Raw genomic sequence first — 22,217 nt, 5'->3', positions numbered from 1 at the left:
GTAAAACGAATAAACTCATTAAAAAAGACTGACGGCAACTCTGTAGCGCTACCCTCTATTACAGTGAAGAGACTACATGTATATGTAATGTATAATATAGAAGTGTACAGCATATCCATCTACAATATCTATCTATTATGTGCCTGACATTTGAATGGTAAAGAGGTGTATTGTAACGTTCGTTGTGACTTTTTTTGATTGTTTTTTTTAACTTGTTCGGTTCTTTTTTAGTTTTCTAGTTTTGTTTCTATTGGTTTTGGTATGACCTTTTTTTTATAATGTATTTTCTGATGAAAAAAAATGAAAAGGTCCCTTAATACCCAGTTTGTCGCCGAGTCACTGGCCGAGATTGTGCACTACTTTGACCCATAAACACAATTTTTTAAATCGAAAATAGATGAACGAACAGTAAAAAGTCACTTTTCACTACTAGTAAGTTTGATGCATTCACGTTGTCATTGAGCGGCCCGGTAGTCCAGTGGTTAGCACGTCGTCTTCACATTGCAGAGGTACCGGGTTCGATTCCAGCTCCGGCCTCCCTGTGTGGAGTTTGCATGTTCTCCCCGGGCCTGCGTGGGTTTTCTCCGGGTGCTCCGGTTTCCTCCCACATTCCAAAAACATGCATGTCAGGCTGATTGGACGCTGTAAATTGTCCCTAGGTGTGAGTGTGGGCGTGGATGGTTGTTCGTCTCTGTGTGCCCTGCGATTGGCTGGCAACTGATTCAGGGTGTCCCCCGCCTACTGCCCGAAGACGGCTGGGATAGGCTCCAGCACCCCCCGCGACCCTAGTGTGGATCAAGCGGTTCGGAAAATGGATGGACGTTGTCATTGAAATTGCCATAAAATCCCCTTCAGTACAGAAAGAGTGGAGGGGACCTCCCCCCAAAATAGCAAAATCGGAAGTTACAAGTTTTATTCTGAAAGGCTCAAACGGAAGTGTCCATCGCGCGGTGTGACTTGACTTCGCAGAGCGCTCAAGAACTTGGATCAAGAGGCACAAGTGGAGCCGCGAAAGTCCATCGTTCTTTTCGGGCGGACTCTGAGAAGCAATCAGATCGATCACCGGGAGACAATTTTTTTCATTCGTTCGTTCGTTCCGGTGCCGTGCGCTCGGCATGCTACGCCTGTGCCCGTCGGCGATGCTTCGCTCTGCTGCAGCGGCGGTTCGGTCGCGGAGGTTCCCGGGCGGAGCCGCGAGCCAGTGGTCAGGACGCCTGCTCGGAACTCACAGCCGCATGGAGCCCAGGGAGCCGCTCAACTCGCCGAAGCGGGCCAAAGAGTTCATCTACCGGCTTCAGGCCCGCGAGAGGGCCTGTTTACTCAAGGAGCTCCAGAACTTCGAATCCATCGCTATCGCTCAAGGTGTGCCCCGCCCCAAGCGTCACTTCCGGATTCGAGGCTCACCTGTCGGGCTTTCAAGTGAATTGGCGTGGCCTGCAGCTTGGACTCACGAATTTGAGTTTTTTTGGGCAGGTTGTCCCCTTAAAGTCTTGTTTCCGTCCATCTCTTTGCTCCCAAAATAAAACTTTTGTCTTGAGTGAGTGAGCCAACGAAAACGTCAAATCATCCTGAAAAAATGACTCGTTCATGTAATCTTCATTTATCGTATTTTTAGGGTTGTTTGATAGCACCCCGCCCCCAAACCATACCAGGACAAGTATTTAGTATTTTTGATATCTAAAATTTAATTGAAGATAATGACCAAAAGCTGTGAACATCTTTTCTTTCTGACACACACAACGATTCGCCAATGTGTCAAACTGCTGAGAGGATTTACTCAATGCCAGATTTTATTTGATGTTTTTACTTCTGGTGTCGACAGTCAGGGTGGAATGCACTCGATAGCTTCCGAAATTGTGACTATCTTAAAAAGTTCTTCAGTCAGCTGAAAACTTTTTTTTTTTTTAACATGTCTAACGACTACTTGTATTTCTCATTTTTGGTTCAGCGTTTTACCATTTCCCTTTTTGTGCATTTGTCTTTTTACAAATGTCTTTATTATCATTTATATTTTCTCTATCTTTGTTTTAATATGAAATAAAAAATTCTATCAAGCATGAGTTTACCTCAGGGAAGTCTAAAATTGATGGATGCTTTTCCTCCACAGAAACATTGGAACCTTCACCACCCACCGCGGCTCAGATCAGATACGGTCAGCTTCACTCAAACACACACGCCCGCGCGCACACACACACCGAGACACGCTCTCACCTGACGACCGTCTACTCTTTTTATGTCAGTTTTATTCCACAACACTCTTCCCTTCATCGGCTTTGGTTTCCTGGACAATGCCATCATGATCTCAGCTGTGAGTGCCAGCCCACGTTGCGTTCTTGTTGATGTTCTGACACCTCATCAAGTGTGTCACTTTTTTTTTTTCCTCCCCGTCTTTGTCCGGCCTGCAGGGGACGCAGATTGAGCTTTCCATCGGAATCACGCTGGGAATCTCCACCATGGCTGGTACCGTCTTATTACGATGATTGAATTTTCGATGATTGAGTTAAATTTAGCGATGACGTACAGCAACTCTTCGATCACCAAGCGGTCCGAGGAGCGCCCCCCGGCCGGCCCGAAGGCTGATGATGGCCCGTCTGTCAGTGTTCTTCCTGCTTGTTGTGAAGGAAATGTGGATGACAAAAGTGTTTTTGCTTCTCTGTCCGTTCAGCTGCCGCCTGGGGGAACATGGTTTCCGACCTGGCGGGTCTCGGGTAAGTTGACTTTCTCCGCTTACTCCATGTGGCCGGTTTAAAGATTTGGCGTGTGCGTGTGTGCGGTCCTTACTGCAGCTTGGCGGGTTACGTGGAGGCGCTGGCGTCCAGGCTGGGCATGCAGGTGCCGGATCTGACGCCCAAGCAGGCCGACATGTGGCAGACCAGGCTGAGCTCGCACATGGTGAGGTTGGCGCTCAACCCTCGCCGCTTTTGCCAACGTGCCGCCATTAACGCCGCACATCCCGTTTCGTCCGCGCATCCTGCAGGGCAAAGCCATCGGCATCGTCATCGGCTGCCTCTTGGGAATGTTCCCGCTTTGGTTCACCAGCGACGACGACGGCAAGAAGGCCAAAGCGGACAAGGCGGCGGCTAAGGCGGCGGCGTCCTAACACAAAAAGCGTCCGGTCACCGTTCGCTGGTGCTGCCGCGCAAAGACCTGGAGAGTTTTGAGGAAAAAAATCTGGGTTTCCATGGGAATTCTGGAAATTTTCCAAAAATGGAAACCTTCAATGGGAATTTAGGGTAATTGAAAGTCATTTAAGGGAACGGTGTCATATTCAAGCACAATTGTAAAAGAATTGAGTGTGTGTGACAAAAGAGGACATCCATGCAAAGTAGATATGGACTCACCTTGCAGAATTGGGAAAAAAAATCGCAACTCGGCCATTTAATTTTTTTCCCCCCATGGAAGAAAAAAACCCCGTAAAAAGCGGGGGGTTCAGGTCCAAACTTTGCAAATGAGATGTGGTTTGGCGGAGCATGACTGAAGCTTCGCTCCAACCCCCGCCCCCTTCCCAAAACATGTTAGCAACATTGTAAATCCTCATTTATTCGCTCAGAACGTTTGCAACTTGGAAAAACTCACAATCAAACAGGAAGTGGCATTCGCGCTCCTCACTTCTTGTCCGACACTAGCAGCCGACTGGCTGCCATCTGTTCAAGTTGAACCGCTACCTCCAGTTTCTTTTTAAACTAGCTAATTTGGGGGTGGTTGTTGTCTTTCAACCTCTTGACCTAAAAAAAAAAAGGGTGGGGGCTGATGGGAGGATTACACAGTCCCAGACATGACAAGTGGCGGAAAAAGCTACACCTAATAAAAGATACAATCATGTCCAAAATGATTGGCGCAGCCTTGTTTCTTCAGTTTTGTTTGGACCAACATCCCCCAAAAGCATCCCGTGTTGCCTTTTCCGTCTCTTAGTCACGTGATACAACTTTTGTGTCGGGGAAGGCATCTGCGTAAAATTCCTCCAAAGTTGGCCAGGTTCATCCTACGGGGTCAAAGCCACATAAATGTTATTTTGTTTTGTTCTTTTAATTACACGGACAACACTGTTGTTGTTTTTTGTACCTCTGTGTCATGAATGTGTTTGAATAAATTATTTTTTAGTAGTGTGGATGCAGATGTCGCCATGTCGATGGATTGAAATCATGGATGAGCCCGAGTTCACCGGAAACTTCAGAAAACGTGTGCATCTCTTCAACGCACGCAGATTTTACTTCCTATATTGTCACGTCGCTTGCACACACACAATGAATATTCATTCCGTCAATGTTTAGGTTTTTTTTTTCCTCCGCATGTCTTCAGCACAAGTCTCCAGCTACCAAAACATACTTGATGCTATTTCTGACGATGGGAAAAAAAAAAAAAAAAAAAGTACCGTACATGATAGATAAGAAACATCAGATTAGAAGTGGCATGTGCCAAAGTCATTTTGGCAATATTTTCAATCAAGTCCAAACAGCCAAATCCCATTTTCCTCCTCATGTGACTTGTTAAGAGTTCCACAAAAACAAACAAAAAAAATGCTCATTTTTCAGTGGACTGAGATTGAGCCTATTTTGGGCTCACGCTTTTCCATCTGCAATGATTAATAGAAGCAACGGGAAGCAATGACTCACATTTCCCCCGCAATTGGCAGCAAAAGCGACTCCCTACCCAACTTCAATCGTCCTTGCTATAAATAAACACACACAAATATCAGCATTTCAACTTTTTCCTTTGATTGGTGATTAAAGGACAAGATTGGCATACATGTTGCGAGCATTTGAACAAAGAGACAATCTTCAAAGACAAAAACTAGATGAGAAGTGTTGCTGCTTTCCAGTGTAGAGTCATTTCACGCAGACTTTCCTCACACTTCCTCCTGCTCCACGACGGCAAAGCAAAGGCGGACGTCGGAAACGGGACACGCGCGACCAACGGGGGAATGTTGCCGCGGCGTCCAAAGCGCGTTTAGTGTCTGTTGCTGTGGCGACTGACGCCCTGCGACCGCTCGCCACCGCTTGTCGATGACATCACTTCCTCCAAGAAGCTGAGAGCAGGAGAGAGGAAAGCGCGGGTGTCATTCGATGAACGTGTGTGCGTGTGTGTGTGTGTGTGTGTGTGTGTGACCTCTTTGTGTTGAGCATGCTGCTCCCTCCCAGCACGATGCGGACGCCGGGAGTGTTGCGGTTCATGTTGTAGACACTCAGGGCTTCTTCATAGGTGGCTCCGCCGATCACAAACACCACCACATCCTGAGGCCTGCACGCACCCACACACCTGACATCATCATGTCAGGTGCCCTCGGCACCGACCCATTCCCCCCCTCACCCATGGCGACCCATCACCTGTCTCTGAGGCTGCTCGCTCCCAGATATGGAAACTGACTGTCCTTCAGGCGACCTTTGACCAGCTGATCCAGCGTATCGTGAAGAAGAGGCTGATGTTGCGCGTACACATTCTCCACGCCCTGCGCGCACGACGCAGTCACGCGTGACACGGCGCACGTTGACAACCATTTGCCGCGCTGACCGGTCGCCCACCTTGAGGCCTTTGAAGAACTGTTTGGTGATGGCCACCGCGTCTGTCGGGGTGATGAGGTCACTTCCTCGAACCCTCTTGCCGCCGTACTCCACCACACACTGGACCATCTGAGGCACACGCGCAAACACAGGCCTCAACGGGCAAATATTTGATCGGAGACACATTTAGCAACGAGAATGGCTGGATATCATCAAGGTCCCACGTGAAGCCGCTGGCCCGGATTGAAAACTGACACACGTAGGCCTGGCGGTGTCTGAAATAGTGATGTGTGTATGTAGTCTCAGAGGGCAAAATGCACGCGTGGACGCAGCGCAGAATGCGTCACTGAATGGCAGCGAAGGAATGTCCACGGCGGCGGTACTAAAAGATTGATCCATTTTAGTGGATAAAACTCCAAATATTGAATATTACATACCGTGAAACTCCTCTACAACAAAATCATGTTTGCAGCAAGAAATCTTTCATAACGGGGTTTTTCACTGTAGCATATTTGATCTCAGATGTAAACACACACACACACATAAACTTATTTGACACTTCATATAGTCAGTGTAGAAAGAAAAAGGGAACGAAATCGCAAAATTTACGATCAGCATTCACTTACATCAATTTCTTGGATAATGTTTTTTATTTTGTTTCCTTCGTCTTTGATTTTGATCACTTTTACCCTCTCTACCAGCATCAGAGCTCTTCTTGTCTTAGCTGCTTGACATCCAAAGGTCCGTTTTGTAGCCATTTGTAAACTAGTGTGGTGGTTGCTGTTGCTGTTTCCGAACAAAGCAGTAGAGGTCGCTGTTGGATTAGACTTCGTTGTAGTGACTCTCGTTGCGAGCAAAGAGCAGAGAAAAAGATTTCGTATAACGCAACAGGGTTTTTTTTTTATTGTATGGGGGGCAGGAAAGTGGGAATGGTGTTAATGCATGAAGATTTTTTCACACTAGGGGAGGGGGGGGGGGGTATTTTCGCCCATGTAGGTTTCGTTGTAGAGGAGTTTCACCGTATTAGAATAGCAAGAACTGTGTTGATTTCAGTTTGAACTTCAAGTGGTGCCCGGGCCATCAGGCCATGGTGAACGTCGGACCCTGCATCACCCATCCATCCATCTGTCCACTTTCTTGTGCGCGCTGGCGGTGGTGGGTGAGCACACAGTGACACACAAATATTCTGTTTGACATACACTCGCTGAACAACTTTTAGTTCGTGCGCACGCATACCTTGCGGTGCCTCTCGGACACGCCCCTCCTGGCGAGCTCATCCAGCAGCGCGGGCAGGACGCTGCTGCTGTGGCGCTCGTAGCGCAGCGCGTAGAGCGCCACCAGGCGCACGGCGTCCAGCTCCGACACGCGTGGGTTCTGCAGCAGCCGACGCACGTTCTGGACACAACGGCACGCACCGTTCACGCCCAGACGTGTTTGTGTCTGTGCGTAAGAGTGTGTGTGGGTGTGCGTGCATGCGGCTTTTCGCAAAACGCTTATCCCCTTGTCTTCATGTTCTTCGTTCGCTGACAACGATCTACCAGGGCGCACTTTGCAAGAGTTGTGTGCCACATGAAGGCCCCGAGTGTGTGCAGGCGTACCTGCTGAGCGCTGCTGTGGTCATTCTGGCAGGCCAGTTCCTGCTCCACCTCGGACACCTCCATCAGCCGACGCTCGGCCACCAGGCGGGACAGCTCGCCCACCACAGTCACGTGCTTGGACACGGTGCCCGACATCTTTTTGAACTGGGGGTAGTTGTCCACGAAGGCCTGCAGGGCGTGCCCAGAGGGGCGGAGTCACTCGGACGACAAACCACAAACGCGCACTGAACTGGCGGTACCTTCATGTCTGAGATGGACTCCAACTTCTGTTGGCCTTTGGGTCTCTTCTTTTGGAAGTCCTCCATCAGGTTCTTGATGTTGGTGCCAATCTCACCGAAGTTCAAGTACAAGTTCTGGAAGAAATGAAACTGTAACGTAAGTGGGAAATGGGTGAGAGAAGGGCGCAATTGCTCACGCGCACAACTCAGATGGGAGATTGCGAGCAAAGCTTATTTACATCATCGAATAAATTGATGTTTTGTGAAAAGAAATTGATGTTTTGTGAAAAAACCCTTGGCAAGGTCCCCATTTAACTATTTCGGGGACAGCGGTTAAAAAAGTGGACAGCCTATCGTGTTATCAGGTTACAGGGTGCAGGAAAGGTTTAAAGGAGAGCTCAGTCACAGCTAACAGTACAGTGAAACGAAACCTACATGGGCGAAAATACTAGTGTGAAAAAATCTTCATGCATTAACACCATTCCCACTCTCCTGCCCCCCCCCCATACAACGAACCCCGCCCCCTGTTGCATTATACAAAATCTTTTTTTCTGCTCTTGCCTCACAAAGAGATTCACTACAACAAAGTATAATCAAACAGCGACCTCTATTGCTTCGTTCGGAAACGGCAACAGCAGCCACCACACTAGTTTACACATGCGCAGTAGTCCATGAAGTATTTGTTATTGTTAGTTTCAGACGCAGCAAGAACGTTGCATTGCTAAAATGACTACAAAATGGACCTTTGCATGTCAAGCAGCTAAGAAAGAAGAGCTCTGACGCTGGAAGAGAGGGTAAAAGTGATCAAAATGAAAGACGGAGGAAGCAAAATAAAAGACATTATCCAAGAAATTGATGTAAGTGGAAGTGAATGCTGAACCTAAATTTCGCAATTTCTTTCCCTTTTTTCTTTCTACACTGACGAAGTGTCAAATAAGTGTATGCTCATACTTATGCACTATTGGAATAAAAATAAAGAGTACACATAACAAATAAAGAGTACACATAACGTTTGTGTGTGCGTGTACACATTCGTTTGTGTGTGTGTGTTTACATCTGAGATCAAATTTGCTACAGTGAAAAACCCCGTTGTGAAAAAGTTCTTGCTGCAAACATGATTTCGTTGTAGAGGAGTTTCACTGTACATTGAAGAGACAAACAATGGTTGTTTTACACCTAAACAATTACACCTAAATGGAACAAAATTTCCATGGGAAAGCCTCCCAGGTGGACACTCACGTTGGCGTAGAACTCGTCGCTCTCGGCGGACAGGACCACCTCGCGCAGGTCTTTGCTGATCCCGGGTACCCTGGACAAGTCGATGCGGTTGTTGTTGAGGCCTAGCAGCTCATGCACCATGGCCTGGTACGTCCACTGCCAACGTACAAGTCACAAACGGGGCATTTATGGCAAACGTTTGTGGTCTGGCTAAAGCTTGCCATATTTGTCGCTGGTTGCTCAGAGACCCAACTGAAAGTGGCTCGCTGTCTCTTCTCGTTTGTACGTGAAGTGCAGCTTGGCAATTCAGGTTTGGCAGAGCTTTACCATAAGCGAAAGGGAGAAGACGAGCATTTGGGGTAAAAGGAAACAACAGGATCTCATTTCTAAGATCCGGCACATCACCTGGTTGAGCAGCGGTGTGATGGCATCGTCGCTACGGTCCAGGATGAGCAGCAGGGGCGGGACTTCCGTCTTCCTGAAGTCGAACAGCTCGTACTCCTTGGTGATTATTTGCTGCACGGGGGCGATAGTCCAGATGTCAGGGTGAGAGGCCGGAAGGGCGGCGGTGCGGTGGCGCTAACCTTAACGCTCTCCGCCAGCCGCTTGGACATGTCGGAGGACAGCTGGTAGCGGATCATGGGACACTTCTTCAAGGCCAGCAGGACGGACGTCAGGCCCTGCGTGCAACGCCATAACAAGGACGGCTCCCAGCTACGCCCCTGTCAACAGCAACAACCAGATGAGCATGTGGAGAGATGAGACGAGCTGGCGGTATGTTGTTTCTTACCTTGGCCACACCTTGCAGGTTGAGGGAGAAGACGTGAGGATTGATGGCAATGAAATCGCCATAAAACTCCTGTGGGAGCGCGCGTACACACACACAGGCATGAAATCAGTGTGAATAGATTTTTTTGGGGGGGGGGGCGGGGGCAACAACATCCCCGAGGACGGAGAGGCTGAGCCACAAAGAAGTCAGCAAGCATCACTCACCTGTACTTCGGCGACCACTTCCTGTTCGTCAGCCTCGGCCAACGCTTTGATTTCACTTTTACTGATCACGTTGCTGAAGTCTGACACACACACACACACACACACACACACACATATATATGTATGAGTCGAGCGTATTGCCAAGATGGCGGCCAGCTGGCTCGGTGTTCTCACAGATGAAGTAGACGCTGTATTTTGGTCTTCTCAGCTCCTGGATCAGATGCTCCACGTTCTCCTGCAACACATACACACATTACCGCCAGTTCCTCCTCTTCCCATTGATGTTGACGATGGTGAGTGGCACACACCTTGGTAGGTCTGAGGAAGCAGATGGCCTTCAAATGCTTCATGCTTTCTCTGCTGTGCGAGTCGATGCGTTCAAAGAGGTAGACCTCCTTCTGCAGGATCTCTGACTGCGTGTAGACCACGCTCACGATACTCGTCTACGCACGCACAACATGAAACAATGAGCACTTACAACAGGCCGGCTTCCAACTGGACCCGAACGTGTGTCCACACTTGGAGAAACTATGACTCAAGTAAAGTCAAGTACAACTTTGTTGTCTGTAGATATTAGACTCAAATATCTTTTTGAGTTGTTTTTCTTGTAGGTGGAACCACAGCGGTTGCTTGCTTGGTGGTGTGTGTCCTCACCGTCTCCTTGTCCATGAGCAGCACCTTCATCCCGGCCCCACTGCTCTCGATCATCTTGGAGATGTACTGCTTCACCGCCAGCGTCACGTTCATGGCGGCCACCAGCAACGACGACGACCAAAAAGAAGGACAAGATGACGCGCTGAAAGACACGGCGGAGCGGGTCTGGACAAGAAACGGACCTAAGAAAAGCAGGCAAAGAAGTCAGTGGAGCCTACAGGTTCTTCTCAAACCACAAACGCTGAAAACAACACGGCGGCCATTGTGAACGTCACTTTGGGAGGAAGTCGACCTTTGATGGCCAACAACAGCGTTCAAAATAAACGTCGTGACGCTCTCCCATTGAAAAACATTTCCACGTATGACAGTTAGAGCAAAATACGTAAATGGAGTAGTTTAGTCCTTTTTGTTTGTAGGCGCTTTAAAGCTATTTAATTGTTTGTAGTCCAAATATTTCCCTAAAAATGCTTTTACTTTGACGAGTGACCGGAAGCGGCCATACTTCACGCGACACAGGTCGTCGCTCAGCTTTTAGTCTGCCTCATTATGAAAGCATTACATTGGTCAAAACCTTTCCTTCGGGCCACTGCTCTTAAAACATCTTCAAATAATCCCAAAGTTTGATTCACGCTGTCGCATTTTACGAACAAGCGCGCGTGGCTGACTTCCGGGCTTAACGACGTCGCATCGCTGCCATCTTGTGGAGACGTTTGGTCCTCGCATACAAACTTGCACTGCTCAACACTATCTTTTTGAGTCGTCTCGGCAAGAAATGTAAATCATTTTAAATTAATAATGGAGTGGATATGTGAGTCAAATTATTTCCGCGCTTTATCTTATCCCCCCCATGGAACACATCGAAATGCCTTTAATCCATTGCACCCCCCCCCCCACACACACAAAATTGAAAGGGCAAGATGTCATTTTAATTATTTATTAAAAATTCATTAAACAGCCTGAAGTCTCTTATTGATCATATCTTAAAATTGGGCAGAGTATAACACAGCGGTGTCTTCATTTGCGGCCAGACAGGAAGCTGAACATTCGGCAAGCCTCCTCGCTGCCCATCTTCAAAACCCTCCTCAAAACTCACTTGTATTCTTTGGCATTCGACTCAGCATGACTTAGATTTGTTCTTGGTTTTACTGTTTGGTGCTTTCTACCGCCTTTATTACCGATTTGTCTTACTGTTTATTGTGCATGTTAAATTGCTCCATGTACAGCACTTTGTATGCAGCGATGGCTGTTTGAAAGTGCTCTATAAATACTGTTGACTTGACTTGACTTGAAAAAAACCTGAATTGGTCACTCATATTTCTAGTTATTCTCTTCAGGACTAGGGCCCCAACAATTGGGATTTTGTATAATAAAGGCTCTCCTATCTTCTTATCTTATCTTATTAAAGCTCTCGTGTTCTAATCCGTGAAGGTGTAACAACAAAAAAAAAATTAAAAACGAAACAGCAAACAATCACTTTATTAATGGAGTGGAATTGTACGTCAGCTCCCAAACGCGGCGTCAGAAGGTAGCTCAGCACATGTTCGAGTTGGCAACGAGGAGAAGACGCGATCTGCGGTGCGTCCTCATGTGTGACGTTGCGTGAGCTTTTTGCGAGAAGCGCTTTTCGCACAGCGCGCACGAGAAGGGCTTTCGTCCCGAGTGCGTCCCGACGTGGGTGGCCAGGTGTCCTTTCTGTGAGAAGCTTTTCGAGCACAGCGAACAGGCGAAAGGTTTCTCCCCCGTATGCGTCCGCAGGTGCGTGTTCAGGTTCCCGCGCTGAGAAAATGTTTTGGGACACAGCGAGCAGGAGAAGACTTTCTCCCTGCCGTGCGTCCTCATGTGCTCCAACAGTGCCGAGCGATGGTAAAAGTGGGCGTGGCAAAGGCCACAATGTAACGGTTTGCCCGGGCCGTGGGTGGCCTGGTGTCTCGCCTGGTGTCTCGCCAGATGCCCTTTCTGTGAGAATCTGCCCCCGCACAGCGAACAGCAGAATGGTTTCTCCCCCGTGTGGACGCGGGCATGAACCGCCAGGTTGGCGCTCTGGCTAAAGCGCTTGCCGCAAACGGAGCAGCCGAAAGGTTTTTCTCCCGTGTGGATCCTGGTGTGAGTCGCGAGATTTCGCTTGTGAATGAAACTTTTTGGGCAGTGGCCACATTGGAAACGTTTCCTGCTCTCCTTCAGAGTGACATTTTCCTCGCTGTGATGGTCCGTGTCAGGAGAGTTTTCTTCTTCTTCTTCTTCTAAGTCTGACAGGGGAGCCAAGAAGGAATCTGGTTCTGCCGTTGTGGTCACGTGATGGTTTGACTCCGCCCATCTGTTCTCCTCATGAGGATCCGGGAAATAAGCTTTTTTTTGCTCATTGTCGTCGTCATCTTCCGGCTTCACATGGAGCTTGGCGACGTCAGCGTCCTCACGACTGATGTCCTGTTCCTCCTCTTCTTCTTTGACGGAGGGCCAGTCCCGTTCGTGTTGGTCCTCCTCGTCTTTGACGAGTGTCATTTGGAACGCATCTGGCGGGAGAGCTGAAAATCAAGCGTGCAAAGTGCCTATTACTTTCAACAACAACAAGGCTACAACAAAACGCAAATAATTTCATGAGGAAAAAAAAAGTTGAAGCAAAATCTCAGCGTTGAAGCTTCACTGTCATTAAAAAAAAACATAATTACATATTGGAAGACAATGGTAGTCAACATAAAAACACAAAAGTGGAGTAAAACAGAGAGAGAAGAAATATCCGTTTTACAGAACAAACAAATTTGACCTTTCTGATTTAAATTTCACTTCTGCCTCTCAAAAGAAATCAATGATTTTTTTTACAGTTTTCTGATGACCGTTCAAAACTAAACCAGTAAGTGAATCATCACCACTTTTTGTTTGTGCAGAAGCACTTTGAGTTTTTCAATCAAGGCATGAAATTCAAAATAGAATAAAATTATCCGATTCATTGGTGAGTTGAAAAAAAGTAATTGACAGATGAACAGATTATTAAAACAATTGTTATTTGTTGCCCTCGTTGATTGTGAAGCTGAGCAAAGTTGGAGCGTTTATGAATTAAAATAATACTGCACATACACTGCCACACTGTACACGAATCTTGACACATGTTGACCGTGTACATTCGATTTGCTCAATGTTTATGCCCCTCAATGGTTGAAATCTGACTCTCAATGTGCAACCCAGTTTAACGCACTGGGTGCATCACAATTCTTAAATATGGCATTATCTCTGCATCTCGCTGTCACTTTTTCTTTCTGGTTGGATTAGATCGAAAAGTTCTTCGCTGGCTCTCACATTGCAAACGCAACGACGCGCAAAACGCGTCGAAACAGCTCGACGATGGAATGTCTTATTTTATCTTGTCTTGTCTTAGCTTGGTTTATTTTATTTTGGCTCGTTTTAGTTTTATTTTAATTTATTTTATACTAGCTTCAGATCGGCCTGGTCCTGTGCACGTCAAACGGGTTGGATTTGATCGTTTGAGCGAGCTCGCAAACCTTTAAGCGTTGACTTGGATTCCCAAACCGAAACGAATGTCCAGTGTTGGTCCATCAAGATGATATTTTGCTCTTTGGGTATTTTTTTGCCTCGTCCTTGGTCTCGATATTCATCTTTGGACTTATTCAGGAAGTAAATATGCTCTGAGTTCCGGTTGACGACCCTTTCAAAATAAAACCAACGTGACACGGAAGTTGCTTTGGATTCCCCAGAATGACTCGAGTAATAAAGTCATATTTATGCTGACTTTATGTAGAGTTCTTATAAAACATTACGATAAATAGTTGAAGTAGAGGATTTTATTGTGAAGTAGAGGCACAAAAAACCTTCGGTTATATCTGACCTTGTTCCACCAATCCATCCATTTTCTAATCCGTTTATCCTCACAAGGGTCGCGGCCCACCTTGTTTATATGGTTCAATGTGAAATTTCAAATAAAGATGACAAACATCACATATTTATTAAATATCCATGTTTTTTTCGTAACCCACCAGCCGAGTGTGGCTGTTTAGGATGACTCATGTTCAGAGAGGCGGTGCCTGTTGAACCCCCTGGAGTACGATTGGGGAAAAAAAGGTATGTCAAGCTAAACCTCATTGAGTCTCAAGATGAGGTGGGAAATAGAAGGAAGCCAAATCATCATCATCAGTGCCAATACGATGTTCTGAGATCTTCTACTCAAAAGGGAAAAGGGAAGGGCGTGTGGATGTATTGTTGATTACAAAAGGCCATTTAAAAACGAGTTAGTTATTTCTTCATTTCTCCAAAACATAGTCATCAAATTCAAAATGAAAGCTAGTATCAATTTCCGTTTTTGAGTGAAAAATGGCTCATCTCTGCCTTTCAACGATAATGAACTGAAACTACACAAATCGAACTCGGCATGTTTTCTTTCATGTCTTTACTGTTCTGAAATGTCGAATAATTTAATTGGAATCCTGGTAAAAAGAATTTGATGATTACTTCTTTTCCAAGAGTAGTGCACACAAACGCGCGCACACCGAGATGAGGTTTCACTTTGAAAGTGCTGCGCAAAGGCCATCTTTTCATGTTTTTTTTTCTGCTCCCCACGTTGCTAAGGCGTAAATATTTTTGCTTCTGCGTGCGTGCATGTGTGACAAAGGCCTCTTATCAGTGCAGTAAATGCCAGCACGGTGAATAGCCCGTTTGGTCTGAGCCAAACGAAGCAATGAAAAAACATTTGAAAGCATCGCGGTGACGTCACCTCGCTCGTCTTTGATCGGACGATCGCCTTCGCTTCAACCAGCAAAATGAGCTCACGTGTCCATCCGTCCCAAAGTCACATCAACCACATCATACACATCATTGACGAGGCCCCAAAACGATTTTTGATTTGACTACTACGTCAACTACAGTGACCCCTCGCTATTTCGCGGTTCGTTTATCGCGGATTTTTTCAAACATATTCATTTTAAAAAATATATAAAAAATCATACATGGAGTCCAGTACTGTATATGTTGCTCTATGTGACTCGTTGTTGCTTTGCAGCTTCTCGTGGACCGTTTGCGGACTTTTTTGCCTGTATATGTTTATTGGTCGCTACTTCGTGGATTTTCGTTTATCGCGGGTGGTTTTGGTCCCCATTAACCGCGATAAACGAGGGATTACTGTATATTGAAAAAGTCGAGGAGATGATAAAAGCTCATATTGTGATCTGGGAATATTTTCGATGAAATGTTTCAGTCCAAAGTTAACATATTGTGTCCGGTGCACCCAAATTCTGCTCATGATTAGCGAGTATAACAAATGAGTTGATTGGGATTTTGAGTGGGTGGGCTGAGCTCGACACAGCGCGGCGTGTTGACAGGAAGCCATGTGACAAGTCCAGCTTTGTGAAGATTGTTTATTAACAAGATTAAGATGAAACAAGGTGATACTTGAAAGGTCACAGTGGGAAGGACAGCGAGGAGCGGGCGGTGCCGTGGGCGAGCCACACCCTGTGGGGGGGAGGCCATGAAATGACATGGCCTCCTCCCACAACGCATCGGTCGGCTTTTTTTTTTTTACATCGGCTTTTCTTTGTTACTTGGTTGTGGATGTCAGCTTTAAGTCATTCCCCGCCAGCCACATTTTGACAGCTCTTATGTTCAATGATTATATATATCGGAAATCTACCAAATGAAAGGAGTGACTCTCTCCTCTCACCAAAGAACAGCTTGAGTCTGCATTTCTCCGTTCTTTCAACAATAGGTTGTACAAAATGCAGCCGTTTTTTCGAGCGGACTTCCAACCTGTGCAGATGTCATGTCTATAATGGGGCATCCACACCATCGACTGACGGTTGCGCATCACTTTAAGTTGTTTCCGTGTTTGATGCAGTGGCGCAGCATCAGATGTGCCTCCACCCATCCCCATTGAAAACAAAAAACAAAACAAGAATTGACAAGCATACCCGTCAATGGCAGTGAATGACTTTTAACTGCTATCCGTTAGCCTGCTAGCTAGACAACAGAAGACTTTTGTGTGGGGAAAGAGTGTTGCGAAATGTTCTAAAATGATGTCGGGAGTTGTGATGTGTTTGGTGCGCTGGCGTTGTCGCGGGTGGGGGGTGGGGGTCCACGCGGGCGTTCAGTAGCAGCGCAGGAAGAAAGTGTTGCACGCCGTCCCTCGCAGGCAGTCGCACAGCCGTCCGATTCGGGGGCCGTGTTTCATGGCGCAGCGCTCGCCCACGTCGCACTGACGCACAACATGCACACAAACGGACAAATCACCTTGAATACAAAATGAATACACGCGCAAGGAGCATGGAGTAATTGCCAATATTGAACTCGCCCCTTAAAAGCAAACATCATGAATTGTACGGTGTGCATCCATATATGTGCGTGCGTGAGCTTTTTTGTAGGGGCGGCCTGCCTTGTGATTGACAGGTGTCAGCTGCGTTCTCACCCGAGGAATAAAACTGGCCTTCTTCTCCCGCGATAGGCCGGCGCCACCGCCTTCCGCCTCGTCCAGGAAGCCCTGCAGCACCTCCGCCTTCACACACACACACACACACGCACACACACGGCGTCAAGAGAGATGACGACATGCTTTGGCATGCGCGCGTCCCGATGGCGTGAAACATGTCATTGTAGGTTCATGACTGGTCGCTACGTTGGTGGGCTGCTAATGAGCAGAAAAGACTCATTAGCCAGATCATTAAAGTCACCCTCCCGTCACTTAATTGGTTGCGATTGCTTCACTCTAATTACTGCAAAGTTTCACCTGACAACCCTGCCATTGACTGTCAGACAATTTAGGTCCTTTTTTCTGCGCGAGGGAGACTGAGACGAGCACGGGATGGAGATGGCAGACTCAAAGAGGGAGGTCTGTGTCATTGTGGGCGTGATCACGGCTGACTTCACTTGTGGCAGACACCGACAAAAACACATTAACACAGACAAACACAAATACACAGCCCCAAATGTGCACACATGACTTAACACACACACACACACACACACATGTACGGATGGACTGACCAGGTCGTCATTTGTGAGTCGCAAGAGTTTGGGTTGGTCGGGTGCGGCTGGAACCTGCACATCGGCGTCCAACCTTTGACCCCAGCATAGGGCTGTCAACAGGGACAGACACACATGGAGGAACAGGAACAATCGCATGCTCTCCATCACACCTGAAAAAAAAAAATCCCAGCTGACTTTGGGCTGGAACATGATGACGAAACACACACACACGCACACACACACACATCCTGTTGTTGTTGTCTCGCTCCTCCAACAAACCTGATTAAAATACTCAGGACGGTCATCAGGCTTGTGGATAGCTTTGAATTAGGTGTGATGGAGCAAACAGGCTGGCCAGAGGTTCCCGAGGATTGGATTTGGGGGCCGCTAATTCAGAGATTTTTTTTTTGGAGTGGGGGAGTTTGCCAGAGGCTTTTCTGCCAAATGCAAAAGCCAGAGCTCGGATTCGAACCTTGAGCAGAACAGCGAGGCAGACGTGCTTCCCGCTTGCCCATTGCCCGCCCTCCCGAAAAACAGTCAAGCCAAATTCAAAGTTGGAAATTGTCACCTGGCTCTCGGCTGGCAGATTCTTTTTTCTTCTTCGTTTCCTCCTTCTTCTTCTTGTCTTCTTCTCGCCGTTGTCGTGTGCCGCGGCATTGTGGCACCTTCGCCTTTATGCTCTCCTCTCCCTCCTCCCACCTTTGTCATTCGTCATGTCGTCACATCAAAAGTGCGTCCGCTTGGGGTCTGGCCGCCCCTTTGATGGATGAAGCTGGCGCTTGCTCCATATTCAACAGGTCGCTGCAAGGTGACCGGACGCCACAGTTGCGGTTCCGACCGGTGGGTCCCGAGGCACTCGCCAAAAGAGCGCCGAATGCCGCGCTGGCTGCGTGTGAGCTTGTTTTTTTTTATACGTGCCTGTGTGTGTGCGCGCGTGTGTGAAGAATGTATATGTGTGCGTGCGTGTGGTTGCACGAGAGGCACAAATAGAAGTTACTCACAAGATGAATAGTAGAAAGAAAAGACAACCACAAAGGTAAGCTTGAATTTCGGGTTGTGCAGTACCATGTTGTGCCACAGGTTGGCAGCTGGCAGCACTGAGCTCTTGTGGAAGAGATGAAGCATAACTAAGAGCAAGAAGATATCTGCTGTCTTTGTGTGTGTCTTCAAGCAGCAGTTGTTGGAAGGGTTAGACTGAGCCCAATATAGATGCTACTTTCTGTTAGCCCGTCTATGGCGTTTCAAGTTATATGCTAGAGTGAAGCTAACATTCTTCGGCTGGATGAAAAAAAAGAGTGCGTCTCCCACCGCATGAGCAATAACATCAACACAAGGGCTCCCGTGTACCCCCCAACACAGTGACAGAGGTCAGGGGTCATGTCAAGTCCTTCAAGCCTATTGGGTGTCACGTATGCGAGGTGGTGGTGGACCCCAAAAAGCAGGCAGGAGAGAGGAGCAGGGTGTATTTGAAGACGTGCATTGATAAAACACAGAAAACTAAATCCTAAGCAAACAAAGTCCAAAGTAGCAAACAAAAATGACATTGGGAGAGCACCTGCGACCCATCGCCGCGACCCATCACCGCGACGCATCGCCGCGTCCTGCTGCTTCAAGCACAAGCAAGTAAAAAAAAAACACAATTTTGCGCTCATTTGCATGACGTGGATGTGGTGCAAGTTCGTGCGTCCGAGGTCTGTGTGTTTTCATGAGCTAGCATGCGCGACCCCGTCAGGAAGACAAACGACATGGCCCTCCAAGTTATTCAGCATGAAAGACGTTTTTTTTGTCATCATTGACCCTTGTGGAGGTGGCGTTGGCCCCGCCCACAAGCCTCACGTCAAGCCAGGCCTTGGGGTTGTCTCGGCGCGACGCACGTGACGTCCGCAAGCCTCTTCTTCTGCTTGGCATCATCATATGACGCCATGTGTCACACAAGAGATAAGAAACAGTTCATGTTAATGTGTGTCAGTGTGTGTGTGTGTGTGTGTGTGTGTGTGTGTGTGTGTGTGTGTGTGTGTGTGTGTGTGAAAAACAGGACATCACAAAGCATCAAACCACGTCATGTTCATGGGATTCGATTGGCCAAAAGTGGCCACCACAGATTTAAAAGGTCCAAGTGGATGTCAAAAGTCACTCATCACATTATTTTTCATATTTATTTCAAATGCATCCGACACATTTCAAAAGCTCAAAGTAGGAAAACAAGCAAGCCAGACGAACGCAGTGAACAGCTGTGAAATGTCAACTTTTTGCTCATGTGATTTCCTTTCAAGTCCGAAAACATTCACTTCACATTTGGTGATTGTCGTGTTCAAATTCAAAGACACGCAAGGCAAAAACTGAAAAAAAAATAAACTTTTGTCTGTGCATAATTTGTGTGCGCGAATGAGTGCGTGTGTGTCACACAAGTGATTGGGTGGGAGGGGTAACTGCAGGTCACGTGCGTGTCTCCATGACGACCATCATCACCATCATCACCATCATCAAGCCCTACCCAGAAGAAGACAAACAAGACCTGCGTGAGCACGTTAGCATTAGCGTGTGCGGGTTAGCTTCTTTCGCACATACATACGTGGAGGTCACGTCAAGGTCATTGTCGTTCTCACCGAGCAGATGAAGGTGGAGGATGATGCGTTGCCGACTGTGACTCCGCCACTCTCTTGATGGGGTGCCGTGGTAACGCCCACTTCGTCTTCATCCCAGTCCTGCTCTTCATCCTGGTCCGTCTGTGAGTCCAGCAGGTGCTTCCTGTCCTTCAGGAAGTTGTCCAGGTCCTCAATGCTTGTGTTACCTACACACACACACACACACATACAGATACACACACGCAATCAGTGTGTGCCTGTCTTTGAATGTACCAAATGTGTGTGCGTGAATGTACATATTTCCCAGTGTGAGCATGTGCGGCAGAGTGTTTGCCTGTGTTTGAGTTCGCCCATGTGTGTCCGTGTATTTGTCCACAAGTGTTTGCCTGTTCATGGGTTTTGAATGTATCTTAGCCAACCAACTCACTGAAGAAGCTGTAGCGCAGTGTGGAGTTGTCATCGTATTCGTAGTCTGGGGATGACGTCGTCACCTCGGCAGCGCAACCTGAACGCACGCACGGACACGCACGCACACACACACACACACACACACACACACACACACACACACACACACACACACACACACACACACACACACACACACAGGCCTGAATGCAACATGGACCACTCCACGGTTTACACAGAGACCAACTGATAAAACGGATGGAACACCAGTGGGAGTCAGAACAGCACATATTGAGAAAACATTCTGATGAGTCACACACACATCCACACACACACACACACACAGTATCTTTCAAAAAAACGGACTACAGGAACGGGAAACCCTGACACCTGGTAACCGTGTGTGTGTGTGTGTGGGTGGGTGTGGGTGTGTGAAAACGATAACACACACACACACACACACACACACACACACACAAACGCTAATAGGAAGTGAAGTATATTGATTATATTTAGCCAGTGGGCGTGTCCTGCTGTCACCGGCTGTCAATCACGCTGCTTCCAGTCACACTAATGTGAAGGATGATGTGATTGACAGCTGACAACCAGCCAAGTCATGCTGCACACGTATATGCCAGACTTTGTTAACTTTTTAACACACACACACACACACACACACACACACGCACACACACAAAGGGAAAGTTGAACAAGTAATACACACAAACACACTCTTGCAATAACACATGCTCACACACATATTCACCCACTGATACACACACACACACACACACTCGTACGAACTTACCAGCCGTGATGAAGAGGACGAGTGTGAGTGCAGACACACACCAGGACGACATGCTGCACTGACTTGTTGCATGTGTGTGTGTTTAAGTTTGTGAATGTGTGTGAGTGCGTGTGTGCGTGTGTGTGTGTGTGTGTGTGTGTGTATGTGTGAGAGTGAGAGAGGGTCGTCAATTACGAGGAGGAGCAAGGGGCGGGGGCTCAAGGGTGGTGGGCGGTGTCTTCAGGGAGTGTTGCAATTTCCCCGCCAAATGTGTTGGGGGCTCGCCAAAAGATGTCCGACAACTACTTAATGTTTCTTCCTCTTGGCCAAAAAGTCCACACACATCCCCGCAACTGCACCACCGAGAACAACTTTGGCCGTTGAACAAAATCTGTCAGGAGTGGATTAGGTTAACTTCACCCCCACTTCTTGAAAGCAAAACGCTTTACGTGGGCGCGTGCCACAAAAAGCTCTTTGTTTTTACGCAAGCACAGCTGGACGCTCAACAATAGGCTCAACACACACACACACACACACACACACGCACACACACACACACACACACACGCGCAGTTCCTGTGTCATTCTTCTATTTTCCGTTCTCAGGCCAAAGCGCCCAATGGTGACGATGACAATTTTTTTTTCATGATGGTGTCATCAGAGGTGAAAGGTCAGCGTTAGGAGGTTTGGCAGGAGTAGGCAGAGCCTGGCACCAGAGCTCATACAGGAAGCTAGCAGATACTGAAAGACAACCACCGACAGGGCAAAGTTCATGCCCTGCAAAGAAGAGGTGGATGATAGATGGATGGATTGGGGGAGGCAAAGATGGAAGGACGACGGATGGACGGTGACGGGGCTCCGATGCAACTGTTGCTTTGCATCATGGGTAAAAGTTGAAATTCAAGTCATTTGCCAAAGGAGCATGTCAACATCTTGTGTCGATACATGATTTGGTTGAACTGCATCGTGGGAAAAATAAGATAACTGATGACAGGACATGTCCCACACATCCCAAGAGGGAGGGGTAACTCCCAGTGGGGTGTGTGTGTGTGTGTGAGTGCAAGCATCCTGTAAACATGCCAATAAAGCTTCTTTCGCATTGTGTTTCCTTTCAACGCAAAAGCTACAGGAAGTGGTGCGCACAATATGAGTTAAAAGTAACGTCACGTCACGGCACGTGACACCTTCCCTGTGACAATGGCGCACAGCAAGGGGAGGGAGGGGGTGGGTGTCAAAGTACGTGGATGCTGTTCCCATCATGCAGCTGGTCACGCCGGCGTCCTCCCGAGGTCACCGGC

At 47.6% G+C, this 22,217-nt stretch overlaps 5 protein-coding genes across 7 annotated transcripts; 1 reads left to right on the top strand and 4 right to left on the bottom strand.

The window, feature by feature from the left end:
* The first annotated feature begins 943 nt into the window (after positions 1-943).
* LOC147191146 (transmembrane protein 65-like) lies at positions 944-4,103 on the top strand. The gene is made up of 7 exons (XM_086136780.1): positions 944-1,362; positions 2,108-2,152; positions 2,241-2,308; positions 2,406-2,460; positions 2,666-2,708; positions 2,787-2,892; positions 2,978-4,103. Exons 1-7 carry the CDS (start codon positions 1,116-1,118, stop codon positions 3,098-3,100), a joined length of 687 nt encoding a protein of 228 aa, XP_085992906.1. The 5' UTR covers positions 944-1,115; the 3' UTR covers positions 3,101-4,103.
* vps45 (vacuolar protein sorting 45 homolog) lies at positions 2,224-10,460 on the bottom strand. Of its 2 annotated transcripts, XR_015103732.1 has the most exons (18): positions 10,180-10,460; positions 9,834-9,968; positions 9,700-9,760; positions 9,526-9,605; positions 9,323-9,391; positions 9,117-9,254; positions 8,938-9,048; positions 8,554-8,688; positions 7,336-7,449; positions 7,097-7,264; positions 6,735-6,893; positions 5,520-5,627; positions 5,325-5,446; positions 5,107-5,238; positions 4,747-5,026; positions 4,614-4,669; positions 3,577-3,982; positions 2,224-2,971 (listed from the first exon to the last, which is right to left on the bottom strand). XR_015103732.1 is itself a non-coding variant. In XM_086136778.1 (15 exons), the coding sequence occupies exons 1-15, from the start codon at positions 10,270-10,272 to the stop codon at positions 4,948-4,950; spliced, it is 1,704 nt and encodes a 567-aa protein (XP_085992904.1). In that variant the 5' UTR covers positions 10,273-10,460; the 3' UTR covers positions 4,693-4,947. The 2 variants fall into 2 exon arrangements, 1 of the variants encoding a protein (XP_085992904.1); XM_086136778.1 differs by lacking the exons at positions 2,224-2,971; positions 3,577-3,982; positions 4,614-4,669 and having other exon boundaries at positions 4,693-5,026.
* Positions 10,461-11,636: 1,176 nt separating this feature from the next.
* LOC147191144 (uncharacterized) lies at positions 11,637-13,805 on the bottom strand. The gene is made up of 2 exons (XM_086136779.1): positions 13,674-13,805; positions 11,637-12,701 (listed from the first exon to the last, which is right to left on the bottom strand). The coding sequence occupies exons 1-2, from the start codon at positions 13,726-13,728 to the stop codon at positions 11,710-11,712; spliced, it is 1,047 nt and encodes a 348-aa protein (XP_085992905.1). The 5' UTR covers positions 13,729-13,805; the 3' UTR covers positions 11,637-11,709.
* A 1,719-nt stretch (positions 13,806-15,524) lies between these two features.
* cart4 (cocaine- and amphetamine-regulated transcript 4) lies at positions 15,525-17,804 on the bottom strand. The gene is made up of 4 exons (XM_086136925.1): positions 17,708-17,804; positions 17,158-17,309; positions 16,583-16,669; positions 15,525-16,372 (listed from the first exon to the last, which is right to left on the bottom strand). Exons 2-4 carry the CDS (start codon positions 17,302-17,304, stop codon positions 16,265-16,267), a joined length of 342 nt encoding a protein of 113 aa, XP_085993051.1. The 5' UTR covers positions 17,305-17,309; positions 17,708-17,804; the 3' UTR covers positions 15,525-16,264.
* A 1,479-nt stretch (positions 17,805-19,283) lies between these two features.
* Positions 19,284-21,092, bottom strand: LOC147191142 (uncharacterized). Of its 2 annotated transcripts, none has more exons than XM_086137047.1 (4): positions 20,941-21,092; positions 20,152-20,229; positions 19,712-19,930; positions 19,284-19,629 (listed from the first exon to the last, which is right to left on the bottom strand). In XM_086137047.1, the coding sequence occupies exons 1-3, from the start codon at positions 20,990-20,992 to the stop codon at positions 19,719-19,721; spliced, it is 342 nt and encodes a 113-aa protein (XP_085993173.1). In that variant the 5' UTR covers positions 20,993-21,092; the 3' UTR covers positions 19,284-19,629; positions 19,712-19,718. The 2 variants fall into 2 exon arrangements, with proteins under 2 accessions (XP_085993173.1, XP_085993172.1); XM_086137046.1 differs by having other exon boundaries at positions 19,746-19,930.
* Positions 21,093-22,217: the final 1,125 nt, after the last annotated feature.

Source organism: Hippocampus guttulatus, chromosome 18 (assembly GCF_054856545.1).
Source record: "Hippocampus guttulatus isolate MCC_2025c chromosome 18, RoL_Hgut_1.0, whole genome shotgun sequence".
Taxonomy (NCBI): Eukaryota; Metazoa; Chordata; class Actinopteri; order Syngnathiformes; family Syngnathidae; genus Hippocampus; species Hippocampus guttulatus.
Note: the sequence above shows the minus strand (reverse complement) of the source record. Positions and strands in the feature narration are given on the sequence as shown.

What these genes read in the sequence shown, in the direction of transcription:
- LOC147191146 (XM_086136780.1), top strand. Translation starts at nt 1,116, where the DNA reads ATGCTACGCCTGTGCCCGTCGGCGATGCTTCGCTCTGCTGCAGCGGCG. An exon ending in ATGCCATCATGATCTCAGCT is followed by an intron (nt 2,309 to 2,405) that starts GTGAGTGCCAGC and finishes TCCGGCCTGCAG; the next exon opens with GGGACGCAGATTGAGCTTTC. An exon ending in TCCGACCTGGCGGGTCTCGG is followed by an intron (nt 2,709 to 2,786) that starts GTAAGTTGACTT and finishes TCCTTACTGCAG; the next exon opens with CTTGGCGGGTTACGTGGAGG.
- vps45 (XM_086136778.1), bottom strand. Translation starts at nt 10,272, where the DNA reads ATGAACGTGACGCTGGCGGTGAAGCAGTACATCTCCAAGATGATCGAG. An exon ending in TCACACCGCTGCTCAACCAG is followed by an intron (nt 8,689 to 8,937) that starts GTGATGTGCCGG and finishes GTACGTTGGCAG; the next exon opens with TGGACGTACCAGGCCATGGT. An exon ending in TGTCCGAGAGGCACCGCAAG is followed by an intron (nt 5,628 to 6,734) that starts GTATGCGTGCGC and finishes CGTGTGCCTCAG; the next exon opens with ATGGTCCAGTGTGTGGTGGA.
- LOC147191144 (XM_086136779.1), bottom strand. Translation starts at nt 13,728, where the DNA reads ATGGACCAACACTGGACATTCGTTTCGGTTTGGGAATCCAAGTCAACG. An exon ending in ATCCAAGTCAACGCTTAAAG is followed by an intron (nt 12,702 to 13,673) that starts GTTTGCGAGCTC and finishes CTTGATTTTCAG; the next exon opens with CTCTCCCGCCAGATGCGTTC.
- cart4 (XM_086136925.1), bottom strand. Translation starts at nt 17,304, where the DNA reads ATGGAGAGCATGCGATTGTTCCTGTTCCTCCATGTGTGTCTGTCCCTG. An exon ending in GACTCACAAATGACGACCTG is followed by an intron (nt 16,670 to 17,157) that starts GTCAGTCCATCC and finishes GTGTGTGTGAAG; the next exon opens with GCGGAGGTGCTGCAGGGCTT. An exon ending in AGGCCAGTTTTATTCCTCGG is followed by an intron (nt 16,373 to 16,582) that starts GTGAGAACGCAG and finishes GTTGTGCGTCAG; the next exon opens with TGCGACGTGGGCGAGCGCTG.
- LOC147191142 (XM_086137046.1), bottom strand. Translation starts at nt 20,992, where the DNA reads ATGTCGTCCTGGTGTGTGTCTGCACTCACACTCGTCCTCTTCATCACG. An exon ending in CGTCCTCTTCATCACGGCTG is followed by an intron (nt 20,230 to 20,940) that starts GTAAGTTCGTAC and finishes GCGTGCGTTCAG; the next exon opens with GTTGCGCTGCCGAGGTGACG. An exon ending in CCTCCACCTTCATCTGCTCG is followed by an intron (nt 19,630 to 19,745) that starts GTGAGAACGACA and finishes TCTTCTGGGTAG; the next exon opens with GGCTTGATGATGGTGATGAT.